Below are 15,760 nucleotides of genomic sequence, written 5' to 3' on the forward strand. Positions count from 1 at the left end.
ATATTGGCGTCAAAAGTCATAAAAATTGCATCAAAATTTTGGTGTAGTCAAAAATACACCACATAAGAGTTGGAGTGAAGTCGCGCCAAAATTTGAAACTTTTTAGAAATACGTAATTGATTAATCAGATGAAGACATCTGGAATCACTAAACTCGGCTCACAAAGCAGAAAAAAATAAAAAAACAGGTGAGCACATAGGAAATAGACTTCACAAAAATTGAAAATAGAACAATGAATTGGTTGCAAGCCAAAAAAGGCGAAAAACACACAAAACTAGACATAAAAACAAACATCTAGGAGAAAAATTCCAACACCAAACAAAATTAAAAATAGGAAAATGTATTATTGCGGCTTTAAAATCACATATCAGAAAAAAGTATAATTAAAAAACAAAAAAGAGGGGTAGAAGGGGGAGAAGAAACACCCTACGCAGACAAACATGTCCTTAATCAGAGGTATGATTAAGGACACGTTTGCTTTTTTCTGAGATGTGATTTTAAGCCGCATTAATTCATTTCTCTATTTTTAATTTTTCTCTTTGTTGCTTGTTCGCATCCCAGGACACTGGCCACGTTCATTCCGTGCATCATCTTTTGGATCATCCAATACTGCGCTCTTCCTTGGTACGCTGATGAACCTTTTTTCCTTTTTGTATAGACAAAAACCAGGTGCAAAGGCAACAATGAATTAGGGCCTATGTGTCTACTATGTGTCTACTATCAGGCTTAATGGCCAGGGTGGAAATTGCAAAATTTCAGAATTTTTATTTACTGTAGGCAGTAATATTGGATATTAAAAAGAAAAAAAAACTATAGAAAAAAACATAAAAACCTGATTTAAATGAGTAATTTTCTGATGAAATATTCCCTTTATTGTTTTTATCAAGCTGCTCTTCCAATAAATAGTAATTTCTGGATTTTGATGCATATATCCACTGGATTTCACCCTTATTATACTGTATATTCAAGGGGTTAAATCTGAGATTAAACTTTGCAGCAGAATTTGACATGGTGCAAATTTACAAAATCTGCCTTCAAGATCTAAAAACTCTGCATAATGTGGATGAGATCTGAAATATCTCATCCACATGGCTGGTACTAAAATTCACTGTAAATTTTGCCTGTGAAAATCCACAGCCATTCCAAGCCACATGGACTTACACTTAATGTTCCTCTTTATGTTTCCTGCAGGTGATGTTATTTATGGTCGAGTTATGGTCGATCCAGTCCAGAACCTGGGAAATTCTTTTTACTGCAGCATTGAGAAAGTTTTCCTCTGTACTGGAGCAGATGGCTATGTACCAAAATATAATCCATCCGATAATGAGTATGGCTGCCTTGCGGACTCTACATCTCTCCTGTACCAATTTAAGATATTGGTGAGTTTTATGTTTGATGGTCTCATTTCATGTATTAGGGCACATTCACACGTTCAGTATCTGGTCAGTATTTTACCTCAGTATTTGTAAGCCAAAACCAGTAGTGGAACAATCAGAGGAAAAGTATAATAGAAACACGTCACCACTTCTGTATTTATCACCCACTCCTGGTTTTGTTCTCCAAATACTGATGTAAAATACTGAACATGTGAACATGGCCTTGTAGTGAATGGAGCCTGTGAAATATTAAAGAAAAACTTGCTTGTCAGGATGTGGTCTGACTGTAGGCTGCGTGGAGACCGAGATTACTGAAGCGGTCAAAAACGGCAAACAGTGGAAACTGCTTCAGGAAACGCCCATTCTCTGGGGAGTTTTTGGAGGATTTTTTTTTAGCTCAAGTCGTTTTGAAGAGTTTTCGAAAAGTTCTGGAAGAGTTTTTTACATGAAGCATGTTCTGCGGTCTTTTGATTGGACAGTGACTAGTTTGGAGCAGATTCTATCAGAGTCTCTTCAACGAATTGACAAGCACTTTCTATTTTCCCACCAGGCTTTTTTTCAAAATCTGAAATGGGAAAAAAAAACACTCAAAACACTAAACAAATGAGCAAAGAAAGTGGGTTTACAATAGAAATGAATAGGAAAAGTATTTCCGCATGAAGAATGGACTGGTCACTTCATTTAACTCATTAACAGCTTAGGATATGTTCATTCTTTTTAGGACTTATTTAGCACATTTTCAGGCAGATTACAGAGAGTACTGCCTAAAAATAATATGTTCATAGGATATGTTCATAAGGAGTTTTTGAGGTGTAAAAAAGCCACAAAGTTTCAAGAGGAAACTGCTTTTGGAATCTCCTGTTTTTGAGGGGTTTTTAGAGTTTTTCTTTACCTGAAGAATTTTCTAAAGCAGTTTTGGAAGAGTTTTTCTTTTCTTGAAGGGTTCATTTAATTTTTTTTCATTGGACAGTGCCTAGTTTAGAGAGGATTCCTTCAGGATCTGCTTCAAAGAAGTGACATGAACTTTTTCTTTTCCACCAGGCATTTTTCAAAACCGCTTCAGGAAAAAACTCCTCATATGAACAACATAGGGGATTTCCTATAGAAATAAATAGTTTTCAGAATGTTTTCAGGAGCATTTTAAAGAGGATTCGTTCATAAAACTCTTCAAAAATCTCCATCTGTACAAAGCCTTACCCTATGCTCACATGTTGTGTATTTTTTCTGGATTTTATACATGGATTTCTTGACTGAAATACACAGCGTTTGTGCATCTAAAATCCACATCTACGCTGAAAAAAAATAAACCAAAAACACAATAAAACATGCCAGGCTAGCATTTTAACCTGCAGATATAGCATCCCTATTGACTGTTATTCAGCAAAATCCATACCCAAGAGGTAGCCGATACTGACTGTAGATTGAAAAAACTCAACTAAAAGTTAATTTCCGCTCGGATTGCCCCGGTAAATTTGCAAGCAGAAAATCTGCAGCCTAACACAGTACCAGCTAAATAGATGAGATTTCAACATATCAGAACACATTGCTGATATTTCCGGTGCGCAGATTGACCTGTGATACAGATTTTTATATACACAGCATGTCAATTCCTTGTATAGATTCGGCATGGAGAGGGTGAAAGCCATACCAAATCCGCTGCAGATTTGCTGAGGAAAAATATGCACCAAATATGGAAAGTGTTAACTTAGGGGGCGATTCATTAAGACTGGTGTAGCCCATGCTAGTCTTTATGGGGACTGGTGTATATTTCTGGAGTAAGTTACTCCACTTTTGTGACGTAACATATGATGTGTTTGACAGACGAGAGTGACCACACCTCGTACCACCCATGTTACCATGCCCATATTGGCATAGCTGGCCAAGGCCAAAATTCAACTTCTGAGTTGCACAAAAAAAATATTGCAACTTCTTAAGATGATTATTTCAGATTTCATAAACACATTAATGTATCAGCCCCTTGGCCATTTGGCAAGTTTCATACATCTGTGAAACACGGATTGTTCTTGCATCAGAAGACTCAGCCCGACCATCAGAAATCCAGACCTGGGCTAATTGCTTCATAGCCATAAATGTGTATCTCATGCCATGTTTATATCAGTCACGTTGGGTGTTCGGGGTGGAGTAAACTGGCGTTACACGTTACAGACTTGTCAGATTAGTTATGTGGAACTCCAGGGACCCAATGCCAAATCTGTAGCAGTGGACGCCCAGCTCATGACCATTAAAAGGAATTTGTGAGCAGGTTTTTGCTACTTTATCTGAGAGCAGCATAATATAGGCAAAGAGAAGCTGAATCCAAGGAGCTATCACTTAGATTACTGGGTGCAACAGTTCTGACATAATCAGAGTTTTTGGATGTAGAATGCAGCAGAGCTGTGAAAGCTAACCCCGCCCACACTAGCTCTCTATGTACATTGTCTGTTAATAGTGAGCTGCTTATCAGAGGAGGGGGCGGAGTTAGACTAGCAGGTGTGTGCACATCAGACCATGCCGTGATAATCCCCTGGTGATAAAACCTTCATTGTAAGTAAACAACAGCACACAGCCTAATAAATGACATATCATTGAATTCAGTGTATTAACCCCTACCTCATGCTGTGCTCAGATTACATAACAAAAACCTGCTGACAGATTCCCTTTAATAGTAGTACTGTATTCCTATGCAGCAGGTACCAGGCCTTAATACAGTTGCAGCCACTGTACCCCTATAGTTGTGTTTAATTCTTTAAATGTTATCACTTTATTTCTTTGTCATGACTGACACATTACATCTGATGTTACTTTGTGGTCGTGCAGGATAAAGCGCAGCCAGAAACTCAGGCTGGTAGATTTGGCAGCATCACGTTTAATGCCAGACTGGCCGCCGATGATCCCGAGGCATTACCGCTAGTCAGGCAGCCGGGCTCAGATGGATTTAAAGTGGACTCCACTCCTCTGTTCCAGGTGAGCGATCCCTGATAACAATCATGGAGTCCGTCCTCTGTTATCTCAAATGTTATTTCTTGTCATTTACTGATAGACGGACGGAGTAATTCTGTCTTATGTTCTCCTCAATGTATTATAGAAATTGTACATCCATATAATAAATAGCAAATCTGACCTGACCTTATAAAGAGGTAGCAATCCATTCTGCCATCTCCCCTTATAGAAGTCCTCGGATATGTTGGTTATGGAAATTGCAAATTTTACTGAAAAATTAAATCTGTAAAATACAAAAGTTCTGTTGAAGCTAATTTGATTTCGATCCATATTAAATTTGCGGCCTGAGAGTTTTTTTTAATGATTTCGGCAGCTGAATAAAGTTGTCACCATGTGAACTCTCATTGGTTGTAAAAGTGAAAAGCAAAAGATATTTCAAAGTTGCAGATTTTAGCATTTTAAAGTTTGCCCAATAATAATCTGTTCTCCGTGCTCCCTGTATACGATTGAAACCTCCAGTAATCAGCTCTAATCTTTGGATGAACCTAGAAACAAGAGTTAATTTCTCCTGTAGCGCCATCACTGGAGTGATGAGGCACTACAGAGTTATAATTGAGCTGCCCAGTTGAGTTGGGAGTCCAGTGGGGGGTCCCATTTAGTCAAATAAAATAATATACAGGTGCTTCTCACTAAATTAGAATATCATCTAAAAGTTAATTTATTTCAGTTCTTCAATACAAAAAGTGAAACTCCTAAATTATATAGAGTCATTACACACAGTGATCTATTTCAAGTGTTTATTTCTGTTAATGTTGATGATTATGGCTTACAGCCAATGAAAACACAAAAGGCATTATCTCAGTAAATTAGACTAATTAACAAAAAACACCTGCAAAGGGCTTCCTAAGCGTTTAAAAAGGTCCCTTAGTCTGTTTCAGAAGGCTCCACAATCATGGGAAAGACTGCTGACTTGACAGATGTCCAGAAGGCAGTCATTTACACACTCCACAAGGTCTCAGAGTTCAAATTTTTGAGGTCTAGTGTGAAGTTTCCACAATCAGTGATGGTTTGGGGAGCCATGTCATCTGCTGGTGTAGGTCCATTGTGTTTTATCAAGACCAAAGTCAGTGCAGCCGTCTTCCAGGAAATTTTAGAGCACTTCATGTTTCCCTCTGCCGACAAGCTATTGGGAGATGGAAATTTCATTCTCCAGCAGGACTTGGCACCTGTCCACACTGCCAAAAGTACCAATACCTGGTTTACAAACAGTATCACTGTGCTTGATTGGCCAGCAAACTCGCCTGACCTTAACCTCATAGAGAATCTATTATAGAGAATCTATGGGGTATTGTCAAGAGGAGGGTTTGAGAGACACCAGACCCAACAATGCAGACGAGCTGAAGGCTGGGCTTCCATAACACCTCAGCCACAGGCTGATCGCCTCCATGCCACGCCGCATTGATGCAGTAATTGATGCAAAAGGAACACCGACCAAGTATTGAGTGCATTTACTGAACATACATTTCAGTAGACCAACATTTCAGATTTTAAAAACATTTTTCAAGCTGGTGTTATAATGTATTCTAATTTACTGAGATAATGACTTTTGTGTTTTCATTGGTTCTAAGCCATAATCATCAACATTAACAGAAATAAACACATGAAATAGATCACTCTGTAATGACTCTATATAATATATGAGCTTCACTATTTGTTTTGAAGAACTTTTTGATGATATTCTAATTTTGTGAGATGCACCTGTACTGTATTGATCTGTTCATTCTCTTCTTTCCTAATACATGAAGCTAGTAGATTGGACAGATGACCGGAACCTTTTAAAAGCGAGAGATGGTACCAGATATTATAGATTCTGTCTAGGTTGAAGCATTGGCTTACTAGTCATATAGGTATAGGCTGTATATGCAGGATACTGTCCCTATTGGCCATTATAGGCAAGATACCGTCCTATCGGCCATTATAAGCAGGATACCGTCTCATCGGCCATATAGGCAGGATACCGTCCTATCTGCGAGATACCATCCTATCCGCCGTATAGGCAGGATACCATCCTTTCTGTGAGATATCATCCTATCTGCGAGATACCATCCTATTGGCCGTATAGCCAGGATACCGTCCCATTGGCCGTATAGGCAGGATACCATCCTATCGGCCGTATAGGCAGGATACCATCCTATCTGCCAGATAACATCCTATCGGCCGTATAGGCAGGATACCGTCCCATCAGTCGTATAGGCTGGATACCGTCCTATCGGCCGTATAGGCAGGATACCATCCTATCGGCTGTATAGGCAGGATACCATCCTTTCTGTGAGATAACATCCTATCGGCCGTATAGGCAGGATACCGTCCCATCAGTCATGTAGGCAGGATACCATCCTATCTGTCGTATAGGCAGGATAGCATCCTTTCTGCAAGATACCATCCTATCTTCGAGATACCATCCTATCGGCGTATAGGCAGGATACTGTCCCATCAGTCGTGTAGGCAGGATACCATCCTTTCTGCGAGATACCATACTATCTGCGAGATACCATCCTATTGGCCATATAGGCAGGATACCATCCTATTGGCCGTATAGTCAGGATACCATCCTATCGGCAGGATACGGTGCTATTTGCCATATACATAGGATGATATTTGTTTCAGTTGCTTCAGTTTTTTAGTGACTTGAGTTTGATATGAGGAAGAGGAACAAAATCCTTGTAGCCGGGAAGTTTTCTTTTACGTAGTAACTGATAACCAACACATACACAAAGTCAAAGTATTTTTCTATAGTTTGTAGCTACTTTGGTCCTAAAATGATCCTTTGTATATTTTTTAGGTTTCCACTGGAAGAGAGTGGTATATTCATGCAATCTACACTGTGAGGTCCAAAGAAAATACCAACAGAGGCATTGGAAAGAGAAGCGTAGATCACCAGTACCATTCTGTATTGAGCACTGGCACCTCCGGAGATTCCAGGAACCGTCGTAAGAAGAGAGATGCCAATGAAGTCCCAACAGTTGCTCAGGAGATTGGTATTGAGAGCAACAGAGGAACCAATATCCAGCATATCATTTTGGAACGTAACAACAAAAAGACAATTCATGAGAAAGAAATCTCCCCAGACGGAATAATGCCAAGAGAACTAAATAAGGAGGAAAGTGAGATTAATGTGGTCATCATTGTGGTCATCATCGCCGTTATATTGTTATTAGTGGTTTGTGTGATAGCAATTATTTTATTTATGGCTAGACGTAAGCAAAAGTCTAAAAAGAAAGAAGAAGGGAGAGAGTCGGGAAGCAGCGAGCCCATGATGCCTCCTCGGGGATACAGTACAGACAGCTCCGAGGTTTGACATAGTGGATCCACGAGCCAAGTCATGTACAAGTGCCTCAAAAATAGCAAACTGAAACTGTTTTTAACTCTTTCCGGAAAACGCCTGCTTACTCTGTGCCCCATGATGATCCGTCTGCTCTTAAATACCTCATGTATGTCTAAAGTGTTGGAAGGACCAGGAGGGGCACAAATGGGACCGAAACATCAAACCATTGTTTGTACAACTAGAATTCCTGACAACCTGAACTCATGCACTAAACATGAAAAGGCGCTTAAAAAAAATACAAAAAAAAACTGTAAATGAGGATTATCCTCTTGTATTTCTTTTATATTATTTAAAAATGAAAATATTCAAAGGTGCTGATAGCTCATCTCTTCGTTCACAGGGAGAGCTCTTTCTAATATTATCCATTCGAGGTTCAATGATCGTACTCTACATGTCAGTTTTCGAAGATCTTTCGCCAACAGACTTTCCGATCATGGTTGTGAAGATTGCTATACAATATTGTTCTTGTCTCATATGCTTTGGGATATGGAAACAGATGACATGGTCAAGTTTCCCCACAGACATGAATTTCTTCCCAATGTTTCCATCTATTTTTATTATTTCTTGTTAGCCAAAGATTCCTCTGAGGTTAAAGGTGTTAGTCTAAGAACGTTTGGGTTACCCAGTCCATGAAGTTTCACTATGAGGACGGCATAGAGCATTAGATCATAACGAGGTACGTGCGTCGGAGAAGGACTTTATTGCACTGATTGCCATCATGCTGGTCATGTGAGGTTCTACTCATCCACCGGCTACTGAGACGCACACAACATCGTAGTCTAAGGTATCATAGTCCTTTTCTGATGTGACCCAATCCTTAAGAATTGGACCTTGTCCATACATATTTATACTGTATATATCTACTAAGTAAAAATAATTGCCCTTTAAGTACAAGAAAGGGGCTAGGTAGAATTAGGTAAACCATATTTAAGCATTGTACTCCATTAAAGCAGCACTGCAGCAGAGTTGTATTTGTGACTGTGTTGAATGTAGTTACATACTCACTAGTCAGCGTCTTCATCTCTTTTCAGCCCTGCTCCGGTAGCTCCGGTACCACGTTGCAGCTTTTGTAACCCCGTGAATCACTGTGTGTTCTAGAAGTCACGTTTCTCAATACAAGTCTATTGGACTCATGGTGAAGCTTTATGAATTCCCATAGACTTACATTGAGAAGATTTTTAAAAAAGTGGCCTACACTTCACACAGCAAGAACTGTGTGTCCCAACTGCAGTCACATGATGCCAAATCCGGGCTGAAAACGGGTGCAGACGGCTACCGGTGAAGATGGTGAATACATGCAGTACACTCACATACATGATCTCTAACAAAGTGGTTAAAAAATTGCTGGAGTGGTGTTTTAAGGTTAAGAAGAACACATTTCTAAACAATATAGACTATTTTTTTATTAATTTTTGGGGGGGGGTTTTGTTTACTTTTTTAAAAGTTACAGTTGATGCTGCTGCCTGACAACGATAGCGCTGGTGTCCGGTCACACCGTGTCACATATTTGTTCTAGATGCTCTAGGAATCTCACCGTCATCAGTCACATAAAACAAGGTTCCCTAGAACCAAACATAGGAGAATGATACTCCGGGAACAAGTAATTTATTATTATGGCAATCATTGAGCCTCTTAAGGGTACATGTTTCAAATGAATAGCATGGTATTATATTTTACCATTGTGCACAGTATACATAAAGCTCATATTATTAAGTATATTTTGTAGCATTTCATTGTCCCGTTCATTCTGATAGATGCAAGTTTTATTCATCATTTCATCCACCTTCCTTTTCCATTCATTTCATATGGTAAATATCTTTGTCAGATCGAGATGATTAGGTATTACCATAATTCCACATTTTCCAAGATGTTTTATGACCTATTTATATACAATACTAACCAAAAGTGAATGTAGATACAGTATATAGTTTTTCTTTTAATTTTACTAACTTTAGTTGTCCCGTTGTTTTGTACAGAATTAGTCTGCACCATATTTATCCTAAAGAAACATAATACTATAAAAAAAAATCACTTTAAACCATCACTATATAGTATCCCTAACTTTTACTTTTTGGGTACTAAACTAATGTTAATGAAACATGGTCATGGCACTGTTTAGAATTTTCCATTATTATTCTGGTCTCATATACCGTTTTTATGTAGGATTTATCCCCACAAAAATGTTACTTACATTGCATTGCTTATCATGTACTGATCCTCAGAATAGATAGTATTATAAATTCCAGAGCTGCATTCACAGTTCTGCTGGTCATCATTGGAAACAGTCTTGTCACTGGACATTTATTATTTAACGGCCTTCTGCTTGATCTCGAGCCATGGCGACTTGATGGATGAACATTCTGTAGGAAGATCCATCTTGTGCAAGACTAGATAGGTCCACCAGGGTCTTCTCCGCTGTTAACCTGATAGTATCAAGCCATGCGGTTGCTCGACTCCCTCTTCGTTTTGTTCCTTTTCTTCTTCTGACCATGATGTCCTTCTCCAGTGATTGCTCTCTTCGTATGTATGATGTGTCCAAAGTAGGCAAGTCGTAACTTGATGATCCTTGCTTCCAGTGACATGTCTGGCTTGATTTGTTCCAAAATTGATTTGTTTGTTCTTTTTACCATCCATAGTATTGATGACATCCTTCTCCAGCACCAACCACCTATCAAAATAGTTGGGCGTTGGTACATCAGGTTACTTTCCAGTGTCTGCCCTAAAGACTGGACATTAAAAAAATTCAAATGAAGACACTGAAAAAGCAGGGACAGCCTAGAAGTTTAACCTCTAAAGCCAGCAGGATTGTACCTGCAGCTCTGAACTATATTACAGGCTGTAAATCAGGATTACTGGTAAATTACTGAAAAAACATTACAACACTTAAGGCCCTCATACACATTAGACTAACACTGGCTGAATCGGAAGTCAATGGCATGGCTCAAGAGACACCTGGGCATCTTTTTCAGCCTTTTCCCAGCGTTATCATTTCAAAAAGCACCAGTGGTTTCTTTATTGTTGAATGAATAAAAAAATATCTGGAAAGCGCCAGTACAAAATTTGACCCAAAACAATGGAAGAAAGCTTAAAAAAATACCGGCGGTCAAAAACGACGATCAAGCAATCAGAAAAGAACCAAAACGACGCAAAAAGCTTCAGGACAAAAAACACTGACATGTCGTGAAGCATTCTTCGCTTGGTGAGCTTGGCGGGTTTGCCCACATGAGCCACCCTCAGAGATCTCTAACAGCAGCACTCTCATAGAGATCAAAGAAGCACTCAGCAGATGGGTGAGTTGGGCTTCTGAGAGCTGCCAGCTTTCTAAAGTGTAGGGGGACTTAACATCTCTGGGTACTTAGTATAAATATACCTATATTGCATTTATAGTAATAAAAAATCTTTATTACTGTCTCGTGTGGCTTGTAAATCATCCAGCCAGTGTTCACTGGCTATTGCCAAGCCGTGGAAAGTGCCCTATTTTTTCATCAATAATCTCCATTCAGCGTGGCTGACGGCGCTAGTATGGACACTGTATATAGAGCAACATGTGCCATGTATAACTGAGGCTATTGCCCACCACGGGGAAAGTCACTGTACAGGTGCCACCTGGAAGCCAAAGCCCCCAATCAAGATGAAAAAGTAGAGGTTGGGGAGGCATCATTGACAAAAAGCCAGGACACTTCCCTGTTTTGATGCTTGTCAGCTAAGTTACATCTGATGAAATTACCACAATAGATTACAATAGACATGTTTACCCTCTGTTATATGTTATCTACAGTTTGGTCTCAATGGTAGAGTTTAATGAAATTAAATTATTCATTCTGGTAGGACACAGTGCTGTTTTAGGTAATCAATTAAAATTTGAGGGTCCTCATCTATGGAAATATCATACAACTCAAACAAATGATTTAATAAGAGCAACCGATAAGTTATTACACCGGACAGTGCCTTAGAGGGTTAGTTTAGAATTAAAAGAATGGTCTACCTTTTTTACAAAAATCAGCACCATTCTTGGCCATGTGCTGTATCTGGTATTATAGCTTATCCCTATCCCAATGAATGATGATGAGCTGTGATACCATGCAGATCTTCCATAGTGAACAATGGCTGATCATCACCTTAGATTACTCTTGCACTGGATATTGCCATATAAATGCTACAGCCTATCATGCTACTATTTCATCCATACATTGAGCACGTATCTCTTCAACCAGACCCTACTGTCAAGTGATTCCCTTCAATGTGAGCTCGAATGGGATTGTCTTCTGCTGCTGGACCTTTAGGTTCCATTACTCGATCCACTGAAAAGTCCTCTAATACTAACTAATCTGATCTAGCTTGTTTGCTAGATCTACTATAACCCATCACTTATTTCGAGACTTACCACAAATTTCACAAACTTCTGAATAATACCAGATTGTTTTCTTGACCTGCTCACGTTACATCATGCACATCTCTATCCAAGGCATAGACCATTGTCAAGGGAAAAGTCAAGGAATGCCGTAGGTAAGAAAATTGTATGCTTTGCTATGCCTAATGTAGGGCTAGGAGACAGTACAGGACAGAAGGATTCCCTCTTCGCTGTTTTTACATCCATGGGTTATGCACACCTTCCTCGGGCCCTGCACTAACCATAACAGGTCCATACTTTGTTAAATAGTTGTGCACAGGCTTGGACTGGCCCACAGGAGAACAGGAGAATCCTCCGGTGGGCCCCTGTGCAAGAGTGGCCAACACCCTCTTATATGAGCAGTACTTGGCACAATATACTTGTGCATAAGATTCTAGAATGTACAATGTTTTACAGACCACACCCTTCCACCGTGTACCCCAGTAACTGCCAGTGGGTGTCTGGACATTGGGATGTGGACCTTTGACGAAGCATCCCAGCGCAATATACAAGAAACCTTCTGGGAGCACTGCAATCCAAGTAGTTCTTGGAGGCTTTTGTTGTGCCTGGAGATTTGTCTGGGATCCTCCTGGATATGCTGGGAGAGTTCGCAAGAATGACCAAAGTATCCAAAGTATATCAGACTTGCATGGAGCGTTCCTTTAAGTAGGGTCAGTACGACTTATTTTGCTGGTAATTTGCTAAGGCCACGGCTTTGCTATCAGTATTTGGTCAGTATTTTTTCTCAGGAGTGGGAGCCAAAACTAGGTGAGGAACACTCAGAGAAAAGGTATAATAGAAACAAGTCACCAATTCTGAATTTATCACCCACTCCTGGTTTTGTCTCCCACTCCTGAGAAAAAATACTGACCGAATACTGACCAAATACTAATAGGGGGACCGTGGCCTAAGCCTGCACATATTTCTGATCAGTTTTTTGGTTCGTGCAATGGCGAATGACAATGTGCTGAAAGCTCTCAGCTCAGTTATGCAGATGTTTACAGATGAAATGTTTTATATAAGATATCTAGATTCTTAGCTGACCCTTCATTTTCACATAAATTATATATACATATATGTATATGTATATGTGAAAGTGAAGGGTCAGCTAAGAAAAAAAAAATAAAAAAAATATATATATACAGTACAGACCAAAAGTTTGGACACACCTTCTCATTTAAAGATTTTTCTGTATTTTCATGACTATGAAAATTGTACATTCACACTGAAGGCATCAAAACTATGAATTAACACATGTGGAATTATATACTTAACAAAAAAAGTGTGAAACAACTGAAAATATGTCTTATATTCTAGGTTCTTCAAAGTAGCCACCTTTTGCTTTGATGACTGCTTTGCACACTCTTGGCATTCTCTTGATGAGCTTCAAGAGGTAGTCACCGGAAATGGTTTTCACTTCACAGGTGTGCCCTGTCAGGTTTAATAAGTGGGAGTTCTTGCCTTATAAATGGGGTTCGGATCATCAGCTGTGTTGTGCAGAAGTCTGGTGGATACACAGCTGATAGTCCTACTAAATAGACTGTTAGAATTTGTATTATGGCAAGAAAAAAGCAGCTAAGTAAAGAAAAATGAGTGGCCATCATTACTTTAAGAAATGAAGGTCAGTCAATGCAAAAAATTGGTAAAACTTTGAAAGTGTCCCCAAGTGCAGATGCAAAAACCATCAAGCGCTGCAAGAAACTGGCTCACATGAGGACTGCCCCAGGAAAGGAAGACCAAGAGTCACCTCTGCTTCTGAGGATAAGTTTATCCGAGTCACCAGCCTCAGAAATCGCAGGTTAACAGCAGCTCAGATTAGAGACCAGGTCAATGCCACACAGAGTTCTAGCAGCAGACACATCTCTTCAACAACTGTTAAGAGGAGACTTTGTGCAGCAGGCCTTCATGGTAAAATAGCTGCTAGGAAACCACTGCTAAGGACAGGCAACAAGCAGAAGAGACTAATTTGGGCTAAAGAACACAAGGAATGGACATTAGACCAGTGGAAATCTGTGCTTTGGTCTGATGAGTCTAAATTTGAGATCTTTGGTTCCAACCACCGTGTCTTTGTGCGATGCAGAAAAAGTGAACGGATGGACTCTACATGTCTGGTTCCCACCGAGAAGCATGGAGGAGGAGGTGTGATGGTGTGGGGGTGCTTTGCTGGTGACACTGTTGGGGATTTATTCAAAATTGAAGGCATACTGAACCAGCATGGCTACAACAGCATCTTGCAGCGGCATGCTATTCCATCCGGTTTGCATTTAGTTGGACCATCATTTATTTTTCAACAGGACAATGACCCCAAACACACCTCCAGGCTGTGTAAGTGCTATTTGACCAAGAAGGAGAATGATGGGGTGCTACGCCAGATGACCTGGCCTCCACAGTCACCAGACCTGAACCCAATCGAGATGATTTGGGGTGAGCTGGACCGCAGAGTGAAGGCAAAAGGGCCAACAAGTGCTAAGCATCTCTGGGAACTCCTTCAAGATTGTTGGAAGACCATTTCCATTGACTACCTCTTGAAGCTCATCAAGAGAATGCCAGGAGTGTGCAAAGCAGTCATCAAAGCAAAAGGTGGCTACTTTGAAGAACCTAGAATATAAGACATATTTTCAGTTGTTTCACACTTTTTTGTTAAGTATATAATTCCACATGTGTTAATTCATAGTTTTGATGCCTTCAGTGTGAATGTACAATTTTCATAGTCATGAAAATACAGAAAAATCTTGAAATGAGAAGGTGTGTCCAAACTTTTGGTCTGTACTGTATATATATATATATATATATATATATATATATATATACACATACACACTCCAAAGGTCCAAGTACAAAATTTTGTAACTCTGTAGGAACATTGCTTACCTTTTGCTGATCCGAGTTGCAGCCTGTATTATAGTATTATAGAGCTGCATTCACTGCTGGAAACAGTCAACAGGTTTGTCATTTGATAACTTAACAATTTTACTGGGCTCCGCACATTTTGCCAACAATGAATGCTGGTGGATTTCAGCTCTGAAGCCTCCAGCATTATGAATGCAGCTCTGAGCTACAATATAGGCTGTGACGAACAATCAATATAAGGTAAATGTTTGTGATGTATTTTGTTTATGCAGATTTGCTATGTAAACTGTAGATCTTTTATTCCCATTCTAACCACACCTTAGTAGTTGGTAAATGTTACATATCTCCGTTTCTATGCTAATAATAATAATGTAATTTGACAAATAACATCTCTGTGCCGTTTACTGACCGCATCCCCTTCTTCATCCGTTACTGTAATTTTTCATTTCTCCCTAGTGGTAATGGCAGCAAAACTGGTACTGTTTTTACACAAAGATAATGGTGACCGTATAATGTGTAACTTGGACCCCAACTCACTGTGGTCTGCAATAAACATTGTGTTATTCCCACTGACTCATGTTATTTTATGCCGCTCCATTCACTTTATAAACTTTGAAACCATACTTGTCATACAATGCCAGTCAATTGGCTCCATCCTCGGGCAAGGAAAGAAAGTGGAATGGTAAAGGACTGTTCACAGAGGCAGGTTTCATTTAAAAAATAAACATTTAAATGGGTTGTCCGGCCATAGGCTATAAGTCTGCAGTCATTTCATGCACCCCCATAAACATCCATAGTAGTATAATGCACCCTATCCAT

At 39.5% G+C, this 15,760-nt stretch overlaps 1 protein-coding gene across 1 annotated transcript in view; it reads left to right on the forward strand.

The window, feature by feature from the left end:
* The window catches only part of FREM2 (FRAS1 related extracellular matrix 2), a 316,569-nt gene extending 308,610 nt beyond the window's left edge, over nucleotides 1-7,959 (forward strand). The window contains exons 22-24 of the mRNA XM_073662574.1: nucleotides 1,192-1,379; nucleotides 4,194-4,340; nucleotides 7,159-7,959. Of these exons, the coding sequence (XP_073518675.1) occupies nucleotides 1,192-1,379; nucleotides 4,194-4,340; nucleotides 7,159-7,674 (851 nt within the window). The 3' untranslated portion in view covers nucleotides 7,675-7,959. The remainder of the gene's footprint in view (nucleotides 1-1,191; nucleotides 1,380-4,193; nucleotides 4,341-7,158) is intronic.
* The last annotated feature ends 7,801 nt before the right edge of the window (nucleotides 7,960-15,760 follow it).

The sequence above is a fragment of the Phyllobates terribilis genome, unplaced genomic scaffold, assembly GCF_046119375.1.
Source record: "Phyllobates terribilis strain yellow unplaced genomic scaffold, ASM4611937v1 Scaffold_2__4_contigs__length_985480577, whole genome shotgun sequence".
Taxonomy (NCBI): Eukaryota; Metazoa; Chordata; class Amphibia; order Anura; family Dendrobatidae; genus Phyllobates; species Phyllobates terribilis.